At 40.9% G+C, this 24,435-nt stretch overlaps 1 protein-coding gene across 3 annotated transcripts in view; it reads left to right on the plus strand.

Moving 5' to 3' along the window:
• The window catches only part of NALCN (sodium leak channel, non-selective), a 265,894-nt gene that overhangs the window by 196,607 nt on the left and 44,852 nt on the right, over positions 1-24,435 (plus strand). For all 3 annotated transcript variants that reach the window (XR_004325878.1, XM_032496708.1, XM_032496709.1), the window contains exon 18: positions 9,355-9,428. Coding sequence is in view for 2 of the 3 variants with exons in the window: in XM_032496708.1 (XP_032352599.1) it covers positions 9,355-9,428 (74 nt within the window). In the remaining variant the exon portion in view is untranslated. The remainder of the gene's footprint in view (positions 1-9,354; positions 9,429-24,435) is intronic.

Raw genomic sequence — 24,435 nt, forward strand, 5'->3', positions numbered from 1 at the left:
TCCATTAAGTCGTAATGTGTTGTAGTTGCTGCTTGCTGCTAACTTGCTTGGTAGTTGAATCTGAAGTTCAAATACAACTGGATCGTAACTGGGGACCCAGGGCTGCTCCTTTATCATCAGAGTGCCGTGGATGTTAGATTGACAAGCAGCTGCTTGGTTAAAAGCTTCTGGCATTTTCTCCCAGAACCATAAGCCCACTCATCTTTCTTTTAATCTCTGCAGATTTTCAGTCTTCGTCTTTCTGTTCATGTGAACTATCACCATGAAGTCATCTTGGTTTTGCTTCTGTAGTTTCTTAGCATGTGTTATATTTTATTACCAGTTAGCATTATATTTAAACATATCTAAATTTTTTTCTATAGTTGAAGATAATGTTTTCCTCTCACCCTTTGTATCATCAGTTCTCATTCCCCTCGTTTAGCTGAGACATAGGTGGTTGGAGATGTGACCAGCTCCATGAGGACAGGCATTCATGACTACAGCAGGCTCATAAAACAGAAGGGCAACGAAGTCAAGCCAGTGAAGTTTCCAGTCATTTAGTTTCTAGGGTTTATAATTGGCTTTTGTATCTCAAGTGAAGGAGGCATTGCAAAATAAGCAGTCCTCCTTTGTCAATTTTACCCGATTCACATCTGTTATTTTAAGGGTTCACTTCCTAAGGAAAAAAAAAAAGGGTAGAACACAAAGAGAGCCCTCTTTTAATATTAAGAAATTAAGAAATTCATTCATCCTTTAATATATTTCAGGAATGAACTATGCACAGTACTAGACAATGGAGGAAAGTGTAGTGGACAAGGAATACACCATCCTTATGATCTGGAGCTTATGATCTAGTGGAATTCACAGAAAGACAAAAGGATGTTTCACACACACAGCAGGGATCCCGTGTACTGGGCGCCCTGGAGCCCAAAAGAGGAGCAAAGATTGGGGAGAGGTGTGTGTATGTGAGAGTGTGTGTGTGTGTGTGAATGTGTGTGTGTGCGTGTGCACACGTGTACACATGTGCCTGCACACATACATATTTATATATATTTTAACTTTGATGCCTTGTGTTTCCTCAGGATTCAGAATTTATAGTGTTGAAGTAACTTAAGTTCAGAAATCTTGACCCATCATCTAAAATCCACTTTTCACCAAATTCACATTCTAGGACATACTTCAAAGCTTTCCAGCGTGCTGTTATAATGTATATAACCTCTATATATACATTGTAAAGGATTATTTTAACCCTGCTGCCACCAACACTAGTCACTTTTTTCAGATTCTTTCTTTTCTAAGCATCATGTCAATTCTGTAAAGAGTTTATTTTATGGAAACATCTTGCCATGTGCAGGCTTTGTCTTATTAATTTTCAGTTCACAGGTGCATGAAAAATTCAAATACAGATAAATGAAATACCACCTTCAACCTGTGCAGTTTTAAGTAATTGCTTATTTCCAATTACTATATTTTATGGGGGAGACTTACTCAATAAAGAGGCTTATTACAATAATTACACTGCACCTTTCTAGCAGAAATGACGTTCATCAAGCCTGTTCACTGGACCATGATTGAGGGGTTCATGGTCATACGTTTTTATAAATGCTTTCCCATTTATTACCAATCTGTTGATATTTTCAAAGTGAGAAAAGAAAAACAAGGTCTCTCAAACTTTTCACCAGTTAGCAACAGAAATGTGTGGTTAACAACTTTCAAGTCCAACATCGTTAGTTGAATATTTATAATATTTGTGGTTTTCTTTCTCAAAGAGATATTAATGGCTTCATTTTGAAGAGGGTTCCTAGAGTGAAAGATGATTATTTAGATCTAAGCATGGAACATCCCAAAAGACTCTTAATATTCCCTGATAGGTCCGTGGTTACTCCCAGGTGATTGAATAAGTTAAACTAATGTTCTGGTTAACTGAAAGTTGTGATGGATCCCTGATTCTAAGGATTCAGTAAATGTAAAATATAAATACTATAAACCATACTGACTGTAATGGGTAAGAAAGTTCATGAGCTCTTTACCGCTTGAAGGTCGTTATTTTAAAAATCAATTATGCATATAGAGAACCAAGAAAAAAATTGGCCGGTTTAGAGTTTTGCATTCGGTGTTGGGATAAGTCAGAGCATGTTAGATGTGTAAACCGGATCTTTCAAGTCAAGCAGACAATGTTTTAGTACAGGATAGCTCGGAAAATGCTTTTTTATACTGTTTTTTAGATTGCTTTTTTAATACCTTTTTTTAATACTGTGACATTTTACATAGATATCATGATGTAGTGAAAAGCTGTGCAATCCAGAACTCTATCATAATTCTGCAATTTATTATCTGGGTAACCTTAGACAACTGAACTTCTATGAACCTCAGATTTCTCATCTGTAAAAAAGAGATAATAATATCTACCTCTGAGGAGTAATTTGAAGATTAAAATTTTAAATATGTATATATTACATCAATGCATGATCAAAGAGCCAAAGAACTCAATAAGGATTTAGAGACTTGAAATACATAGTTTACCAGCTTACATTTATACAGTTCTGCATTCAGTGACTAAAGAATACACATTCTGATTCAAGGACACATGAACAATTTACAGAACATGACCCCTTACTATACCATAAAGGAATTCTAAATATAAGCTAAATCAAAATTTTAAAGAAGACGTTATTTGACCAATGTGTAATAAAATTAGAAACCAAATAACAACCGCAAAAAACACTCACACATTTAGAAATTTTAAAACCACTTCCAAATAACTGAGGAAGAAACCACGATGGAAATAAAAATCATCTAGAACTGAAAAGTAATGAACATGTTATAGATCAAACTTGTGAGAAGTAGCTGACGGCATGTTTAGAGGGAAAATCACAACATTGAATGCATATTTAGTAAAGGGATAAATGCTGACATAAATGTGCCAAGTATTCCACTCAAGGCTTTAGAAAAATATCAACCAAGAAGAAGAAGGAGAAAAATAAAAATTAAAGTAAATAGTAATCAAATGGGGGAAAAGAAGCAATAAATAATAGCAATAAAACCAGAAACCTGTTCTTTGAAAAGACTAATCAAAGTGATAAATCTGCAAAATTGAACAATAAAAAAGTAAAGAGCCTTCTGGAAAGATGACAGAGACCTTTGCATGTTTTTTTAATCTCCTGTAATTCCCACATGAAAATAAACAGAATACCTAGATAGCAAACCAAAAATCCACAAACACTGGCAGCAAAACAAGGTAAACCACAAATCCTAAATAAAAGCAGATGCAGACAAGCCGACAGCCATGTGAGTTGCATGGTATCGTAGTCTGTTTGAACAGACCGGATGGCTTAACCAGTAAACACTCACTTCTCACAGTTCTGGAGGCTGGAGTCCAAGATCAGGTGTCGGCAGAGTCAGTGTCTGGTTCCTGCGCTTGGTTCACAGGTGGCTGCCTTCGTGCTGTGTCCTCACGTTTCTTTCTCTTCTTATGAGGACACTAATCCCATCATAAGAACCCCACCCTCCTGACCTCATCCCAACCTGACTGCCTTCCAAAGGCCCCTCTCCTAAGACCATCACACTGAGGTTAGGGCTTCAACATAGGAATCTGGGGACACACATTCAGTCCATGACACATGGTATTGGTGCCTGTAGGGAAGGAGCCACGATTAACTGCAGGACATCAGATGTTTCCAGGAACAGACAAACACCCTCTTGCCTCCACACTGAACAAAAACATTCAGGATAGGGAACACAAGTAAACAGTCGGGTAACAAGAGTCAGTGACAAAAGGAAACGCAGATCCAGATAAAATCAGTGGCGTCGGCGGGGAGTGTGAACAGAGCCAGGAAAGCCCAGAAGGAAGGTGTGTATTTATTTGATTCCCTTGTTCACACAGAAGAGGAAGCTCTGAAGTCAGGAGAGAAGTACCGGGAATGCAGGAAAACTAATTTTGCATGGACACGAGCAACCAAAAATGATGCAAGTCAAATTCCCTCCAAAAGTCACAGGAAAAAGAGAGCCAGGAGAGAATGCTGTCCTGTAGACAGCGAGAGCTGCTGTAAAGACACGCCCACAAAGAGCCCAAACCGCATTGGCTACTGTAAAGTGGGCCAAAGACATTACAAATTACCTAAGGTTAGAAGAGCGGCGTAAGTGAGAATCAGAAAAACTCATAAAGAAGGTGCTAGAACTCAGGAAAGAATTGTAAATAAAAGCAACGCAGACTAAACTAGAAGGAACACAGAGTGCCCACATGCATCAGCTGATGCCTTAAGAGAAATAGAAAGGAAAGGAGAAATTTTAAGAGATCAGAAAGAAATGGAGAAAGAGATGGAATTGATTTAAAACAAAATGGCAAATTGGAGAAAGTCAAAAAAATATCCAACATCTACATTTTAGGAGTCCCAAAAGAGGAAAAAAAACAAAGTAATAGAACAGAAAAAGTACTAAACTTTGCTGGATAAGAAAAGGATTTTAAAGCACACATCAGTTAGTGAATTAACATGTGTCATCATGCTATTTTATTAAAATAATGATGAGCACTTACTGTCATCAAAAATGTTTTTAGATCTCTTAATTTTTATAATCACAGAAGACTTAATAAACCAGATAACTAAACGAATAAATAAAAATAAAAGTACATATTGAAATCACACAGCCTGTATCTGAAAACGTCAGTCATGAATGACCAAAAATAAGACACATTCCAGATAAATTATAGAACTTCAAATTTAAAAAAAAAAAAAAATCTTCCCCAAAATGAAGAACAAATGATTTTTAAAGGAAGGAACATTATCATATTCAGACTTTTCAACAGCAATGCTTTATGTCAGAAGGAAATGGAGTAACGTATATAGGGTCCCCGGGAGAGAACAGGTGAGCCGAGGTTTCTTACATCCAGGAAAACTGACTTTCAGGATGTAAGAACGTAATATACAAGGTAAGTCATAGTGTTTCCAGGAGCCTTTCCTGAGGAAAGTACTGAAAAGACACAGTTCACATGAGCAAAATGGACTCTAGAATGACTGAGATGCTGACACAAGACCCCGTGGTCAGCAGTGAAGATTTAGGATTAAGTGCGGAATTACAGCCACTTCAGGGCTAAACTGAAAAATAAAGTGCATAGCAGCTCTTTGCTCCACGAACGTGAGCACAGCGCAAGGATACAAGTGAGTGGGGAGGCCGGGCAAAATGCAAGCGGACACCTTCAAAATCTTCGTTAGGTGTACTGTGGTGCATGGACAGGTGTTGTACTTCTGAGACTACTGTCAATGAAATATGAAATAAAATGAATGAGCAGTTATGAGACAGTCTAAATCTGTCACCCTCTGTGTCCTTGGTCATCGAGAGTCTTGAGGTGGGGGTGGGGGGAGACACAGATGTCACATACAAGAGGTTCCGTAAAAACCCCTGTGTCTTGAATTTAAATTGAAAATGTCACAGTAAAGGTCAGGCAAAGTCCTCAAAACCATGATCAGCTCAGCAGCAGTATCACTGGCGTCCAGATCATGTTCTTGAAACAACACTTCTCAGTGAATAATCCAGGGCTTCTTGGAGAAAATTGTTGAGTTGGAACAGGAAGCATACGAGGCGAGTTTGGAGCATCTTGTCCCACCTGAGAACAAGGAAGCTCTGCCAAGGACTACAAGAATCACGCTGAAAGAACCTACAGGCCAAACTTGAAAAGGCTCCCGGGAAACACAGTTGGGATCATTTGACCTACATTAAGGACAGTCATTGTCATGAGTTGAAACCAATCAAATATGTTTAAATCCTTGAGTTCCTAATGACATTTGTTAAGTTGTCTTTGATCACCTTTGGAGGGTGATAGAAAGTCAATTAATTCTATAAAAACTAATAAGTAAAGAATCAAGCATGTACCTTGCCTTCTCCTTCTCCTTATGAATTGTTCTACCGAGTAACCAAATAATATGTGAGGCAAAGGGCCTCGTTATAAAAGTATTCCAACTAAGAAATGACAAAGAAATGACAGTTTTACAAACTGGACAAATGATCCATCTGAGCAATCACTGTCAATACCGCCAACATCACAAAAGAGGGACAACCAGACGTGATGTGCCTTCTGATCAAACCTGAGTCTGATGAAGCGCTGGTCAGGAAATACAGAGAACAGAGCAACTCAGTGGGCTATACCACGAGCGTACACTTAGCAAAATCCAGGCTCCCGGGAGCTACGGGTCAAACAGCCCAAGGTCTTCAACCGTAAGGTATAAAAAGAGGAACCTGTAGATCAAAACTCTTAAAAGACCTCGCCAGAAAGTCACCTAGGCCCCTGCATCACTGTGTCCTTCAGCTCCAGGTTACTCAATCACAGATAACTTTATGCAAGATGATTTGAACTTCCACGCTCTTGAATTCCATGTGAAAGTGGACAATTCTGGAAATATCATTTAAATTAAAATTTTAAGACTTAAATCGTTTCTGGGTTGTTTGAACATTTAAATTTAGCTTCTTTGTTTTTGATTATTAATTCAGTCAAAGAATAGTTATCTTGTGGAGTTGAATGTATTAGGTTTACAAACAAAATAATCACCCAAAAAAAGTGACTTTTCACCTAATTTAATTTTTTTCAGTGAAAACACTATGTAAACATGTCACCTGTATCCTCCTTTTTAAGTCCTACTCTTCTGATAGATTTATATGCAGAATGAACAATTACTCACATCTTTCATAAACTGTAATTTAATTCCTTAAGTGTTTTGACCGTATTTCAGGTGCCTGTCAGTATCTTCTAGATCCAGTAGAGGGCACTGCAGAGCAGTGTAGCTCTGAGTTACTTAGAGAGGGTCCTTTGCTAAAAGAACTGCAAAACTTAACTAAAGAAATAGGAGAAACCGCAGGGATAACTAGGTAATCACTACAGACCTTCTTTATTTACCGGGAGAAAGAGCAGTTTCTAAACACATCTCTAGGCATCAAATGTAGGTAAGTAGGTCGGTCGGTCGGTCGGTCGGTCGATCAATCAGTCTAGAGGTAGAAATACCTATAAATATGGAAAGATACCTCCTTTCTTTCTTCTTTCAAGAATATCCCAAAGCTGAGCTGAAGTTCTTCAATTACAGTATTAACTCTTCTGCTGTATTCTGCTGTTGGTTATAACATCAGTTCTCAAGTACTCCTCCCTGGTACAGATTAGTAACGTTATTTTGTTTCACTCAGTTCAGGTTGAGGGCACAGGAGGTCTGGTAGCCCTTTAGAAATCCTGGGCAGTGCAGCAATAGTTTTGGAAACTATATAACAGATATTGTCCCTGGTTTCTGCAAAGGTTTTTCCCAACATGAAGAACACTGTTTTGAGTGTCGGCTGCCCAGTTGCAGGGGCAGCGGCTGGGTGACTGAGTTCAGACCTTCACCTCACACTGAGGGAAGGACGGCTCAGGAGTGTCTTTGTCCTTTAAAGATGAAGCAAGAGTTATGGGGTCCACAGTCCTCTCCTAAAACCTGCATGCTCGGGGCCTCTGTGGCCTGGGCTCTCCCGTGACTGTGAGCACCCGCAGGTGTCAGAAGAGCAGAAGCACTGTCATTTCGAGGCCTTTCAACTGAGTCTTCTGTCCCAGAGTGACTCAAAACTGTTCCTTAGGAGGTGTGCTGGGATTCAGTCAACACCAAAAGCCACTCTTCAGCAGAAGGGAGAAGATGGGGGAAGGTTTCATGATACATCACAGTAAACAGCCTTTTGTGCACTACTCTGAAAATGTAGTTTCCCCCAAAAATAATGATTTCCACTCTTGTTTCCTTTTCTACACACTAATTTATTCTCCCAAGAGTTCTAGTGAATAATAAAACCAACTCAGTTTTTCATTATTAAGAAAAATTGAGTGCACCACTGTTCCTTGTGGGAGGGAAATTGCCAATGTGTTCAACGACCCTTCCCTTCATTACAGATCTGCTGTGAGATGGGAAGTCACGTTGCTGGTTATGACATTATCTAGGTTGTCAGTGGAGGCTGAGCAGACCAGGGTGTGATGACCAGCTGTTCCCCAGCTCTGGCCATATGGACGTATGGGTTGACATTACAGCATTTGTTTACAGGTCTGTTTGCAGATTGGAGCTCGGTGACTTTGTCCCCCAAGTTACCTGACTCTTGTTCATGAGAAACTGGACGGTCTGTGTTCACTGAATTCATAGTTCTTCTGTCTCCTGCTTGTTTGTTCCTCCCTCTAATGTGAAACGCAGTCTGTTTATTGTGTTTCTGCCACTTGCCTTGCTTGAAGGACTGCCTAGCTCAGCACTCATAGTTTGCACCAAATTATCTTGCCCTGTGCACACATTTCTAACATCAGTCCTTCACCCACTGGTTCCTTTGCTTACAGAAAGCTTAACCATCCTTCAATGCCCAGTACAACTTCCGCCTCTTCAGTGACATCTTTGCTAACTGTTTCAGGCACACCTATTTCTCCCCCGCCCGAAGTCCTGTATCCCCCTCATCTTTTCTACAGTACATGCCACCCAGCACTTTACTAGCTATGATTTCCTGCTTTTTACTGATAATCTCACATTATAGCCTTGCCTTCATAACTAAGCTTTTCGATCCTGGGAAGCAAGAACTCAGATTCCCAGTTACCCTTTGTCTCTAGTGGTCACTAAAATCATCCTGAGTAAACCTAGTTTAATCTGTTGCTCAAAATGAGCAGGTCGTTGTCCAAGTATTGTCTGTGGTCTGCACTTCCTAGTGACTGCGTCTTCCCAAGACACTGTGCCTTCCTCATCTTTCCCTGCCCTTCCCTGTCCCCTCAGCTCCCCTCCCTCTGTCACCAGCCTCACTTCTGCAATGATCAAGCAGGACAGAGCTGAGTTTGGGGAGTATGTATTCTGGTTTGGAGTCAGCCTCCAGGGTTGTTTTTTTTTTTCCTTAATCCTTGTGCCTGGAATAATTTCATCACCAACAAGAAAGAAATCTTGGAAGTTCATCTCCTTTGTCTCTGTGTCTGTAGGCAGAACAACTCCTAAACTCATCATTCGGATTAGTATTGAGTCACAGGCGCAGAACCTGACTCAGATGTTCTGTGGGTTAGAGGACATTTTACTCAGCAGTGACAGTAGGGGTCCAATAGTCATTTCAACGTTAAATACTTTGGAACAGGAAAGCCTATTTGGATGTACGGAGATGTTATGACCAATGAGCATAGACAGTGCATCGCCCCCGAAGCTGTGACATGTGGCCGCCCAAGCGTGTCTGCAGTTCTGCCCAAAGAAGAGTAAAAATAGAAATTAAAATTAAATGAGAGCATCAATTGTGTGATGATGATCTGGTGAAAAAATTCGTGTTTAATATTTTAATAGTGTTAGCTGTTTCGTGTATGTAATGGCTTGTCAGTGTATTACCTCTTTACATTCTGAAACTAAAGTCATGCTCATAATTTTACAGCTTCGCAAGTCGGTCTTCAGCATCAGAGCCAGGAACCTTCTAGAAAAGGAGACCGCAGTCACTAAAATCTTAAGGTATCACCATTTAACATCAATATATACTTAAAAGCAAGTAGGATTATATTATGCAAAGAAAGAGCTGATTTTTTTAATAATGAACTAATTTTCTGAGTATCAATATATACTTTCTGAAGGAAATTAGTTTTGGGTAACTATGAACTGACAAACAATCTCAAACCATCATTAAGGTCTTTCCTGAAGAAGGAATATTTTATTAGCTCAGTCAGCCAATTTTTCCTCTTTCATGCACTTCAACATAAACTGTAAGTGTAAACATTTACAGAAAAGATGGAAATGACTTTAATTCTTACAAGTTTTGTGTCTGTTGTGATGCCCAAAGGGCAAATCACAATCTAAGGGGAAAATGGTCAAAGGGAAAGCTTTTTAAAATAATTACGATTTACTAACTTATTAAAAATAAATTTATTTAAAATCTGTGAGAGTCAAAGGTGTATCCATTTTAGAATGCTTATAAAAATGTATGATTTTAATGCTGCTTTCTAAAATCTGCCTTGAAATGAAGTACCAGAAAGGAAAATAAAGCGACTTACTGAAGGGTATTTTATAAGACTACATTATAATACAAAGTAAAATGATCATTACAAAAATGCATAAGCATTTCGAATATAATTTATTGGTGCGTGTGTTACATAGACATGTGTAAGAAATACACCTGGATGTTGGGAGCTGGAGGAGGAATGGCTGACAAGGTGCATAGATAAATTCACAGTCGGAAGCCCTCCCCAGACTTGCACTCCTGGGGAGGAGTTCGATTCTCTTCTGCTCTGCCTTCCACACCAGGAATAGTCATTCAAGCATTTTCGCCAGGATCTGTAGCACTATAACTTGGATAACGTAACGAGGAAATAAGGTTAATAAATATGATTTGAGAAACTATGTTGACTTTATAACACTACCTGAAATTTGTATGCCGAAACCAATTCTAATTCAGCGAGACGGAACGCTATTGTAGCTGTTTTTTATGTTGGCTGATGATTGAAGCATAGAGTCGAGTATGTGTTCGGGGGGCCTTTTATGAGATGAGAATAGGTATTTCTGGGGCTTGTCTATTATCACCACGGAATGTGATGAGATGAACCTAAAAAGTCTCGTTGAAATAGAGAAAGGAAACTTCTAAGCAAATTTATAGCCACCTGTGTCCCAACTTCAGTTTGCTTCCAACCGGCTCAGTCCTGGCATTACCACGAGGCCGACCTAGAACACTACATGGTACTTCAGGGTCTTTATCAAGCTGGAATTATACTAGACAAGTTCATGGCAGAGTCGGTTCCTTGGGTCTTGAAGATTCTGCCCTCCTCACCCAAAACAGATCATGTGCTGGGTGCTGGACCAGCCCTGCAAGGGTGCCGGTGCTCTCCTGGGAACCAGAAACCACCCTCAGTGGGATCCTCATCCTTAGAAACAGACTCGCAGACATACAGAACAAACCTATGGTTACCAGAGGGGAAGGAGGGTGAGAAGGGGTAAACTGGGAGTTTGAGATTTGCAGATACTAACTACTGTATATAAAATACATAAACAACAAGGATTTACTGGGAACTAAATAGCACATGGAACTAAATTCAATATCTTGTATAGCCTATAATGAAAAAGAATCTGAAAACAAATATATGTGTGTGTATGTAGGACTGAAATCTTATACTGTACACCAGAAATTAACACAACATTGCAAACTGACTATACTTCGATTAAAAAAAAAGAAAAGAATTAAGGACAAGTGCAAGATGTCAAATATAGTTCCTTTGGGTGTACTTAATCTTTTTTCACTAATAACAATAATGGTAGCAATAATAATAATACTGGTAGTAATAATAATAATATAATATCTTAAGTATGATGTAACCCACACTCTAGAAAGTCAAGAATACATTGGGTCTATGTCCATGGGTCCTTGGGCAGTTTTCCATATTGTTTTCCAAGGAGGAACAACAACAACTAAAAGAAAAAAAAAAAGAGAGAAGAAAAGAGAAATTAAAAAGAAAAAGACTTACTTCACTTTGTATGATAATCTCTAGGTCCATCCATGTTGCTGCAAATGGCATTCTTTCTTTCTTTTTTATGGCTGAGTAGTATTCCATCATATATATACCACATCTTCTTTATCCAGTCATCTCTCAATGGACATTTGGGTTGCTTCTATGTCTTGGCTATTGTAAACAGTGCTGCACAAGGAACTACGTTCAGTATCTTGTAATAACCTATAATGAAAAAGAATATATATATATATATATATATATATATATATATATATATAACTGAATCCCTATGTGGTAGACCAGAAACTAGCACAACGTTGTAAATTGACTAAACTTCAATTAAAAAAGAAAAAAAGAAAAGAAAATCATTTACAGTCGCCTCAAGGCCAGTGTTTCAAACTGCCCTACACAGCTTAGGGAGGAAGGGAAGTCTCCAGCCCCTGCCAGTGTCCTTGTGATCCCTCCGATCCCATCCTCGCCCCCCCGTAGGTCTAGCCTTTCTCTCTGGTCATTCATTCAGCAATTCATTCCAAATTATGTCTCAGAAGGGACAGGTCAGGGATGGATATTTATTAAGATTCTGGATTTGAGGTTCAGTGTTTTTAGTGGGGAGATCTGGTTGAGGTTGGACAGAATTCTTGATGTAAGGGTTTAGATCATTTTGCAATACATAAAAATATTAAATCATTATGTTGTACACCTGAAACTAATATAATTTTGTATGTCAATTACACCTCAATTTAAAAAAAAAAAAGAGTTTAGGACTGTTCAGGATATGCAAGTAACAAGTACCTGCTATCCACAGGTAACCATTACTGTTTGGGGGACGGCAGGACAGAGGGTGGGAGACCAGGAACAGGTGACACACCCTCATCCGCCTACTGCTTTCAGTGCCCTTTCCACCCTCTCTGGCTCAACATTTCAGTCACCAGCTTTTCAGATGGAGTTCCCACTTCTGTTTTTCACTTACCTTCTTGCTTTGGGATGGTTCTGAGAAGAGGGAGAATAAAATGGTGACTTTCTGCTGCCATCTTCACTCCAGAAATCAATTCTGTTCTATGCCTTTTGGATTTTTAACCATACAAGTAATTTTTAGAAACAGCATTTTGAAAACTGTTTAGGATAGATGGACCTAGCTGGACAGGGTCTTGGCCTGAGTCCTGATGAGTACCAGTTAATCCGAGGTGACTGGTTTGTCCAGTTGAGTGACCTGTGTTCTAGAGAGAGGGGCTGGTTCATTAGTCTGTAGTTCAGGTGAATGGATTTTTGGAAAGTTCCCAAGGCTAGCAATGAAATTACTTACTGGTTAGGGCCTTAAATTATAAAATCCAAGGTTACTGTTAAATTCAGTCTTGTTTGGACTTCGTCTGTACCGTTCAGCTCCACTAAAGAAAGCTTCCTTCAAAAGGCAGTGGCCTTTACACCACATCAAATGAAATCAAAACAAATAGCAGTGTTCGTTCGAAAGCATCGCTACCTCTGCTGAGATGTCTCTAATTCAGAGCCCTGAAATTGAGCAAAAATGCATTATCATTCCTGCTAGGCTGAATGCATAGAGAAATGTCAGAATAAAATAATTAACATTTTACATTATTTTGGAAAGTTCCGTTCTTTTGTGATTTGCCATCAGTATCTCATTAGCTAGAATGGAATCTTTATAACCTTTTTGAATGCTCAGTCTAGGATGACATTTGCATTCTGATATTTGGATCTGTGACATAATTTTCCTTGCCACACACTTGTATTAATCATTTTTAAAGTCTAGGGAATAGCCTTTAGTTGAATGCTACTTACTATTTAAAAATTAAATATCTTTAATGACAGTGAGGTTCGTTTTTTCTCACAATTTAAAGACAATTATTTTTATTGACTACAAATATTCACAACTTACAGACCACTTCAGTATAAATAATATCACTACACATTTATTAAGATAGAGGTTTTTAAATAACATTAGCTGGTTATTCTTCCTGAAAGAAAATGCTCCTAAGACATTCGTTTACTCATTCAAGAAATAATCCTGCAGCATCTTCTAGATGCCAGGCAGCTCCCTAGATACTGGACACATAGGTTATTCCCCTAAGGAGCTCACAGTATTTTCCCCTAGAAAACATTAATGACACTAGTTAGATGTAGGGACCTTCAGTATTATCTCTGGTTTTCTGAAGACAATTGTGATGAGAAGGATCGTACGTAACACAGTCATCGTTCCCGTATTGAGTGAAAAATCTTTTCACTTTAACAATTAAACTCATTTTTCACTTTAAAGTTCATTTACATTTCATTTGAAAGTGAATGTTTTCACTTTGACAATTAGAATCATTTCTCTAAAATATACCATAAAATTAAGCAAACTACAGTCCCAGTATTGGTGTTTCACAGCATAAATTTTGTTTTGCCATGAAATCACATGGAAAAGAATGAATGATTAACATTTATCAAGATCCATGTATGGTTCTAAGCTTTTGTGTGTATTATCTCACTTAATCTGCACAACACACCTGGCAGAAATACTGTTATTACCCCCATGTTATCTAGACGACAAAACTGAGTCTTAGAGTAAGTCATTTTTACCCCGAGATTACATACCACAGAAAAGATCTGGGGCGTCACATCAATCATCAGTGTCAACTACAACATGACTTCCCAAACAGGTAGCCGGATTTAGTGTCCCTCACAACTGTGTAGCTAAGTGCTGCCAGTTATGGCAGGGTGACTGTGTGCTGCACACCGTGCTCCTTGGCATCCTCTCTCCCATTACGTCCTCACCGCAACCCTGAAACATAAGTCTTATGAGCTCTGTTTTAGAAATGAAGAAACTAAAGCTCAAGACGGTTAGGGGACCAGCCTGAGGTCACCCTGTCAAGTGAGTCAGGGAGCCAGGAATCCAGTCCTGGTCTGTGTGACTGCGAACTCCATGTACTAACTACCACTCCATGCTTTTAAATCAGAGGATCCCCGTCCTCATCCCCTGTACTGACAAACGCTAAATCCCTTGTTTTTCCTACACTTTGGGCTGCTTCTCAGGGTCCACATACAGGTTTTGCACGCTGCAGAGTTGCCAGGTCAAGGTGGCAATTGGAAGCTGAAATCCAGCCCCACTGTACATCTAAGGCACACCATCCTTGCCAAGCAGTGCTGCCTGGCATGGCCCAACACCCTTCAAGATGAAGGGACATCTTTTTCTAGTTTCTGCAAAGGTCCCGTATGAGCTACTGGTATCCTTGGTCTTTGAAGTTGAAATCTCTAGGACTTTAACTCTCTCAGTGTTTCCTTTTCTCTCCACATCCTCCATGAAACTTCCCATGTACAGGGGAACCAGCCGATAGCAATCTTCCGGTGATAGAAGTATCTTCTTGGAAGATCTCCGACTGAATATTGGTTGCAAGTCAAACCCTAGGCCCTGATGGATCAATCAAGTCAGGCAGACTCATTTCTGGTCTGAAATCGTGTGACCTTCTTGACACTGACCTACAGAGGAGACCTCATTCCTGTCCGGGTCCACACAGTCGCATAGAATATGCCATGTCTGTGTAGTAGAAATGGAAAGAGGACAGGATTTGCAGCCAGCCACACTTGGGCTTCAGGTCCCCTGAGTAGCGGTGAGTCTTTGAGAAGACTCAGTTTCTCCGACTGCCAGGTAGGGCTATGAGCAACGTATGTCAGTGCTCCTCAGCTCAGCAGCTGACCTGGGTTAGAATCCTGGCTCCACCACTTCACAGATGTTTGACTTCGGGCGTGTTGCTTAATGTCTCTGCAGCCTGGTTTTCTCATCTGTTAAATGGGGTCTATGAATGAACAGACACTGTCTGACAGTAGCGGGTTAAACGAGTTAGTACCTGTAAAGCACTCTGTTGGTGGTTTTCCATTATCGGTAATAAGCCTAGGAGAGACGCACACTTGCCCCTGAGAGGCAAGCAATTGACAGTCCCCTTTCAAAGCAGGTCCTCACGGGCTCGGTGCAGGATCTCCATTGTTGCCCAGCTGAGACTAGATCTGAGGGGCATAAAATGCTTTTGATACATCAGTGTACTCTTTTTACACGTTGAGTTCAGAGTTCTCACTCACCCAGATGGAAGCAGTCTGTCTGCCGCAGCTTTATACTCAGTTAAGCTTGTGCTAGGCTGGCTGACATCTTCAGGGTATCATGAGATCATATGTTTAAATCATTTGCTGGATATTTATCGGCGGTTATAGCCCCGAACTAACAATACAGATGCATCAGCTGAGGTTGGCATCCCCTGTGGCTGAGGGAAGTCCTGGGCATGGAGAAGTAAGATCTTTGTGATGCCTGAACTGAGCTGTCTTGTTCTCCATTCTGCTCAGATGTGCCAGGAAATAACAGTCCTAGCCCAGAAGTAGGAAGCCTGCATAGGCTTTGGCAGGAAGCCTAGTCAAACAGGTAGAGACCAGCATCTCTCAGGAACATCCAGCAAAGGGAGAGGCGAGGGGCAGTCCCAGGTGTCGGTGAAATTAAAACCGATTGGCTTGGCAGGTGGAAGAATGATTGTGAGTTGCAGCTAAATCAAGGTGATTGGGTAAGAGGGGCTGGCGACCAGGGCGTGAGGAGCAGCTGGAACAGAACCGGCACCTGCCGTCATAGGCACCGCCAGCAGGACAGTGACCAGGTGGCTGAGACAAGTGTCGCATCGCCTTCTGCACGAGTTGTGATTCCTGCCTGGGGCCTTCTGTGTGCACATCACGATGGCGTCTGTAACTCTGGGGTGAATGAGGGCTTAGCTGCCAGTGGTCCTTCAGGGGCTTAAGGAGAGTATTTCTCTCGGTCCTCTGGCCTTTTCAAGGGCCCTGCTTTCCCAGATCCCTCTCCAGGGTTCAGGATGGATGAACTGCCCTCCAGGCTCTCCTCTGGGACGTGAGCATCTGGGTCGTATTCCCCTGGAAGAGACCATGAGCCTGATATTGAAGAGACTGGGGAGATGATGGGGTTTTCTAGAGGAAGGAATTCAGAATAAATCCCAGTGATGCCCTCCAGAGGGCCACCTGTTCTGTGTGCACTCTGTTAGCTGTATGACCGGGGAATCTGGGGAAAAGAGCCTCGTCATTCCTCCTCCATCCTTTCGTGTCTAGACCGGAGCTGCCAGCCCTCTGACGCCAGCCAGTCTTTTATTTTCAGGTTTTATTTCAGCCTTTAAAATCATCCCCTCCCCTCCCAGTTTGAAACATATCACTTAACATTTGCGGTGGCGAAACCTCTATGATTTAATAGTTTCTTTTTTGAAAAATAGGACAAAAACCTCAAGCTCAAGAGTCAAGAACTTTCCACAGGAATATTCAAAATGAGGGGAGCCTTGGCCTCTTAACCTCTCTGCTTTCTCCCACGGGGCAAGTACTCCCTGTCAAATTGTTGTTTTGTGCGCCAGCCCAGCAATTCAGTGACTTTGGATAAGGTCATGTTGGTGGCCGGCCACTCCACATTCTGAGCACGGCTAGTAGGGCACGCACAGCATCAGCGAGAGGGCCTGAGCGCCGGGCTCGTCCCCGACCCCGGGGCCAGACTCACCCACGCTCAGTGAGACGCACTCCCGCCTCCGGAGGGAGGGAGTGGGCCCGGAGCCACTGCGGACCAGAGGAAGGAGGGACGCGTCCCATCCGGGGCTGAGACTGGACCAGCCTCCTGACACAGTGACACATTTTTATGTGAGAATAACCTGAAGTTTTAAGAAAACAGAGTATTGGGCATTAATATGCCCATTATTAATTAACTATTAAATTATGACTACTTGATTTATTAATATGTTTATTAATATGTGTAAATCTTAATAGATATTAATATGTTGATTATGAATATGAATATATTGTTAAATCATTAAATAGTAATTCAATGTTTAATTTAAATATTAAGTATTATTATAAATAAGTATCTGTGATTCTGTTAAGGCTGCCTAATGCTTTTCCTTATTAAGATTTTTCTTAGAATTTACCAACTCTTGTAGACTGGTTGAAAGACCATTTGGAGATACAGAGACTAAGTAAATAGATGGAAATTAAGTATATTCAGAGAACAATAAACTAAGACAGTAAGATCTGAGGGTATATGCATTGGAATAAAACATAAAAGAGTCAAAATGGAACTCAGTTGAAACAAAATAATATTTTTTTGCTTTTAACAACCAACTTCTTTTCCTTAAACTTTAAAAAATTTATTGAGATATAATTGACATATAAAATATTCTAGTTTCAGATGTCCAGCATAATGATTCCAGGGAATTTGTGTATATTATGAAATGATCACCACACGGGAGGCCTTTTAACACCCATCACATTACGTAGTAAAATAATACATGCTGAAGATGTTTTCCTGGGTAGTACCTGATTTGTGGCAATCAAACATATTTCACTGAGATAGTGTCTGATTTGTAGATTATTTTTAGATCAGCCCATAAGGCGATTGTAATAGTGCTGTGGATCACGAGAGCTACCATTACATTTTGCCTAACAGACGCAGGAAGGTATTTTGACAGGGTTTTTCTTTTACTGCTTCATCATTGGAGGGTAAAGTCATAAGTAACACAGGAAAATACACATCTCTAGAAAATTTGGTTCATACGGTTTATGCTACATTTGGAAAATTTTGCTTTTGTTATAATAAAAAGTTCAGCCTTTGCAGTGTTATTGACAATTTTTTCTGAGTCCATAGCGAGGTTACTAAATTTGCACACCAGTGATCAGTGTGGGGTTTCAGACATTTTATTTGCTGAATTTTAATAGATACACTAACAGCACAGATTTCCCACGAGTTCATTTTCTTTTTGACTTGTGGTACCTACATATGAGAAGATGTTAAGGCTCCTTTCGTTTCTCAGTCTCCAAGAGGTTCTGGTCCCCAGTGTGTTTACATGTCTACATATGAAAACATTTTCATCAAAAACACAAGATCGGAATGAACGAATCCACTGTTGGAAGAGCTGCCCTCAGGACTGGGCTGACTCAAAGGGAGCAGGGTGCTCACTACGGTAAAAATGCAGCCTTTTCCTCATCGCAGCAAGAGGAACCTTGCGAGGGCCTCACCCTTTAGCGTCTCCACTTCAGAAGAGCTCACGGTGGAGGCAGGTAAGAGCCGCTTCCGGGAAATACTCATCATGTGCCCTCTCACCCAGTTAGTTCTACAGCCAGAGTTTTACATAATTACCACTGAAGGACTCTCTTCCTATTCTCTGTTGATGTGATTACATCACATTAACCAACATCTGATAATACTTTACGAGGTAAAGCTCAAGATTTGAGGAAAATCCCTCAAATGTAATGTTCTGCAAAGTTACATCACCGTTCCTTTAGGTGGTAATTATGTCTAATGCCAGATGGTATCGTGTAATCGAGCTTTTCTGTAATGAATGAAAATAATTTGACGACTCACCGGCCTCTCTCTTCCATTACAGAACATACAGGCTTTTCCCACACCCTTGTTCTGGAACATTAAGAAAGAAGACATGGAGACAGAGAAGAAAGAAACCGAGGACCCCCTGCTACCGTTTCTATAAACAACTAGCGGTGTTTAAAGGCTAATAAAGCTCCAGGATCTCTCTTATAACCATAATCTTTGGGCCAATTTTAAAATATTTTAGATGGAGAAATGTCAAGAAAAATAGAGACAATTTCGTTAAGACATGGTTCTTGCCCCTCGACCACCATAAAAGATTATATATATATATATAATATATATGTATATGGCTGTCATATAAGGGGCAATTGAAATTCCACAGCACAAAGGCAATGCAGAGAAGAGGGAAAAAAAGGAGTCAATCTTTCATATTTTTTTTCAAAGGCTTGGCAAGAAACCAGGGGTAATATTTTCGCAACTGGGAATGTGTGTTTGCTGAAGAATATTCCCACATTTGAATCATCATCAGGGGTCCTAGTCTTGTTTTACTTTCAAAGGTAGAGAGGGCATAACATTAACCCCAACTGGGAAAAGGAAAATGCCTGACTGTAATTCTCCTCCAGGGAGCAGGAATAAAGGGATTACATATGCCTGCATAATGGAGAATTTCCTCACTCAGACAAGACAAAAGACTTCATTATTTTTCACCAGACACTTGAAGCCTTGTCCCTCTTAGTTCCAGAAGCCAAGCAGGCTGACCAAGCTTTTTATTTCAAGCCACTAGATGGAGTTTCTAAGAAACCGGCCTTCTGGGACCATTATGAAGAGATAAAGAGAAGATAGTGAAGACCTTCCTGCTGCGACTCCCGGGGTCTGTCTCCTGAGACAAGCAAGACCATCTCTGAAGATGCCCTTGTGTGTCTTCGATACCTTAGCTTTGCTTTTTCTCTAGGCAGCAAATCAGTGAACATCTTCTTCCTGGAAACCTATTTCTTCTATCCTTCTGCGACACCGAAAGGCATCCAAACCCTAATGAAAAGTTTAAAGTGGCAAAATTCAACTGAATTGAACATTCAGGTGCTTTTGCTTCTGATTAGATGTATTTCTGAGTGACTTTAACAGTGTGTGCATCTCATTTCTTACTGGTCAAATATTAGAAGTCTCAAATTCCTAAAGTGTTTCAGCTTGGCAGTAGATTCCTGTAAGAAATGGTTCCCAGAAACAATGTTCCCAGTGACAGATCAGATCTCCCGTTTAAGAAATTGAATTCAGCTCAGTTCCATGCTGGCTTACAAGTTTCTAATAGCTTTTGCATAGAATATAGATAAAGATTTATAAATTTTCTACTCACAAGAAGTGACGTCTGGTTTTTGTTACCATCTCAGAGTCTCGTCTGTTCTAAGTGTGTTGCCCATTTGTTGAGTGGCGTAGTCTTCCAACGTGAGATCGAACTGAGATTAACTTCCCCTTTAAAAACACATGCTGTTTGGTTTGTGATTATTTTCCGTTGCTCCGTGAGCATGAAGCGATCAAAAGAGAAGTTAAGATATTTGATCTTTGCAGAATTTCAAGGTTCATTCATTTAACAAATGCTTATTGGGTGACTTCTGTGTCCAAGGTGAAGTAATCAGTGAGCAACCACAGTCTCTTGGAGCTCTTTGGGGCGTGGCATGTGTGAGAAGCTGCAGGACCAAGGATAGGACATGGAAAGTGGGGTCCCTGACGGTAAAAGAGGAGAGTGGGAGAGAGGAGGTTGGAGGCAGATCCTACAGGACTTTGCAAGTCAAGCTGAGCTTTTGTCTTTCTCTGAAGAGTAGTAGGATGTTGAAGATTGTAAGACAGTGATGATGACTGTCTTAGTTACCTAATGCTGTTACAAGTTACTCCAAAACGTAGTGACTTCAGCCATGCATGGATTACCTCAGAGCTTCAGTCAGGAGTCTGGGCATAGCTTGGCCGGGCTGCTTGCTCCAAGTCTCTCACACAGCTGCTGCATTTTAACGTGAATGAAAGAATCCCCTTCCTGGCTCGCTCTCATGGTTAGGAACAAGATTTAGTACTGTTTGATGAATGTGTCAGCCCCTCGCGAGCTGTCAGCAGGAGGGCTTCCTCACTGTCCAGAGAGCATCGCACAACACGGCAGCCTTCTCTGTCCAGGCGAGTAAGAGAGCAAGACAATGAGAGACTGAGGAGGATGACGCGCCCGGTGTCTGGTACCCGATTCCAGCCCTTTTACCTTGTACTTCTTAAAAGCAAGTCACTAAGTCCTGCCCACACTCAAGGGGCCACTCAAGGGCATGGAAACCCGGACGCAGGGATCATTGGGGGCCATTTGAGAGACACCTGCCACAGTGACATCACGGTCGTTCACTTCAGAAATCACTTTGCTTGGGGTAATAATAAAATCTCTTTATGGAGACCGGTTCAGAGGCTGTGGCACTAGTCCAGAGTATACGTCCCTCTTGATCAGAGTCAGAACAGAGAAGACTCGCCTTCGAGCAGGAGCCTCTGTCAAACTGCTGTTCTGTCCTCCACCCTCTATTGAATGTTTTAACATCAACCACGACCCAGGACAAGAAAGAAAAGACAAGCAACGAGGTCCTACTGTATAGCCTAGAGACCTGTATTCACTATCTTGTAATAACCTATAATGGTAAAGAATATGTGTGTGTGTGTGTGTATGTAACTGAATCACTGCGCTGTGCACCAGAAACTAACACAACATTGTAAATCAACTATGCTTCAATAAAAAAAAAAAGAAAGGAAAGACAGTGATAGCAGCTAAAATTTAAATCCAGTGTCGATGATTCCAAAGCACTTGTACATTCATAATCCTGTGTGGCCCTTCCAGCTCCCCTCGAGCCTAGTAGCAGAGGTGTGACTATTCTGACGTTTACACACGGGGCACAGAGGCTCAGAGAACGCCCTTCACTTGCCTGAGGTCCCACAGCTAGAAAAAGCTGAGGGCAAAGATGCGTGGCTCTAAACCTTGTGTTTTCTCAAGTCATTGTCTCCATTAGGACTCCAGATAAAGGCAGAACTTTCTGTTTCTCTGCTGCTGGGTGGGAAACCGCACACCTCGTCAGGCTGGCTAGTCTGAACCTGAGGCTGGTGGGCTATAGGTCCCGTCCCCCACTTCCCTCACCTTCCTCTGCTCTCCTCCCCCCACCTTCCCTTTCACATTCTCCTTCCATCCATCCGTCAGCCCGTTCGTGCTGGGAACTGCGCTTCTGAGTGGGGACTGGGTTTGAGTGATAAAATGGTCCCTGAAAAGCGTGCAGTCTAATCAGGAATGCAGCTAATGAGGACGAAGTCCTGTAAGCATTAAACCAGCTTGTGTGATGACATGCTGTGGGCGCACGGAGCAGCAGACGGACTGCAGTCTCCCAGTGCTCTCGCGTAGGTGCCGTACTCACTCCTCACTTGATGTTACTTATCAGAACCCATTTATACCAAAGTTGGCAGTTATATTACGCATGTCAAACACGATTTGGTAGCTCATAGCTTGGGTTACAATAGATGCTTGTATGTAATAAAATTGCACTTCCTTTTAAAAAGGGTAAAGCAAACTTTTGCCAAACTCGCGTGTGAACCCTGGCAAAACTATTAGCGAATATGTGACCTCTTAGTAGACTCTGATTGTGCCAGAGTGAAGCGAATTTTCTACCAAGCGTATTATTTTCTAAAATAGCAAAATACTTTACATTTGTCACAGAATGTGATGAAGGCTTATGTACGAGGCTGTTTTATTTATGCAGTGGCATTCTCGCTGTACCTGCGTCAAGGTCCAGGGATCCTCAGGGCGGGAGTATTATTAATGCAGCTTCTTTCCCATGCCCTTGCTCCCAGCATCCCCCCTCCCACCCCGGATCCACATCCTTCCATCTGAGCTTCTTCCTTCATCCATAGGGAACTCATTTTTGGCAACTAGTCTCCTTGTATAATATAATTAGATTTTTCTCATATGTTTTCTCTTAGATGGATTTATGTATCTGTAGAAAAGCTGTTTTTTTCTGTATCATTACCTGTTTTTATGTTGGAGAACGGAAAATTATAGACAAATAGCTAGTTATTAACTATAATGGATACCTTGCTGAGGAGAAATGTTTGCTTTTTAATTTTAGTACGATCTCACCACTGTGCTTAGAAGGAGGGGAAGTAAACCTTTAGGAGCCTTCAAAAGAACCGTCTTTCGTGTCTCCCTCCAACAAAAATTGCCTTCACCCAATTTGCTAGATGAATATGGTCCTGAGTTTTCAGCTAAGAAACCCTAGCATTTACCTCTAGAGTTTCCTAGTTCAAAAGCCAAAGGGTCTATTAACAAGGCAAGAGGGCTCCAGTTGCCTGATTTCCCTTCGCTCAGATCAGGAGGGTACCTTGTAGTCCCAGGGCAGGAGGAGGAGGGTCAGAGAAGAAGGCTCTGGCAGAGGCCTCTCACTGAGGAAGGGGTTGAAGGTTAATTCTTGACTGTTTATACAAATGACAGGGATCTGTACATCTATTCCTGAATAACACCATTCTCCAAACAGTTTTTTTCAGAATGCTTTTATGATTTTCAAGCCTTTGTCCAAAAACTAATTCTTAATATACACAATATGAAGTCATCCTATATCTTTGTCCACTCAGCCTCACTTACAATCTCATTTTCCTATTCAACGCCATTCCAGTCCCGGAAATAAACACAATCTCTGGATATCACTGTCATAAATCCTTGTTGCTCAAAAAAGTTTTGACTTGGATTTTATCTCAGAACGATCCATGCTGCTTATTAAATTAAGAAGAGTGATTTGGGGACATTATTTCCTGTAGTGCATTTATGTTTGTTGAAAGTGTATGATTTCTCGTAGATCATCATCATTACCTTCATTGACATCAAAAGCATTTTTAAGTACTTGAATAATTATATATATAGTATCAGAAGAGCTGCTGTATACTAAACGGACATAGATCTTTTTCTCGAAGATCTTAAGTCTGAGACAGACGGTAATCTTAGAGCTCAAAGCCAATCTCAAAGTGCACATTAGGAACCATAAATAGGAAGTGTCATGGAAAGCAGTGACAGAAGGTCATGGGTTCCGGCGTTGAACACATACGGTGTCATAAGATTTGCATATTGTAAAATCTTTGTATTTTAAATATGAGTTTTCTTCAAGATCAAGGCCTTTTCCTCACTTTATTGATGATGAAACTGAGCCCCAAGATCACTCAACTCGTTCGTGACAGTGCCGCCTCTGGAACACAGGTCTCTTAACCCCTGAATTATTTTCTTTCCACTTGACTGTGACATCGAGGGAATTCCTGTCATTTCCAGTTGGAGAGAGCTTTCCAGAGATGAGATGCGGTTTTTCTCTCCGAATCATTCACACTGCAGGTGTCGAGTCACCCAGTTGCCTTCACTCATAAGCAAATCTGAAATTAACACAAGCCCAGTTTAAAGAGAACATGTTTTAAAAAGTCTTCAGAGTTTTGTGAAGAAAGTGGCAGCTGGTTACCTGTAAGCCACAGGCTTTGGGCTGACATTTCTGTAGGTATTAATTCCAGTTTTAATTACTTTTCCATTAAGTTTTGCCTCTAACTTTATGCTTTCCTATTTTCCTAGCATTCTGCAAAATCTCCTTGGAATATATATTCCATCAGCCTGAGAGCCTGGGTGGACAAATCCTTCCCTAAGGGCTTTTATTAGAAA

The sequence above is a fragment of the Camelus ferus genome, chromosome 14 (assembly GCF_009834535.1).
Source record: "Camelus ferus isolate YT-003-E chromosome 14, BCGSAC_Cfer_1.0, whole genome shotgun sequence".
NCBI lineage: Eukaryota > Metazoa > Chordata > Mammalia > Artiodactyla > Camelidae > Camelus > Camelus ferus.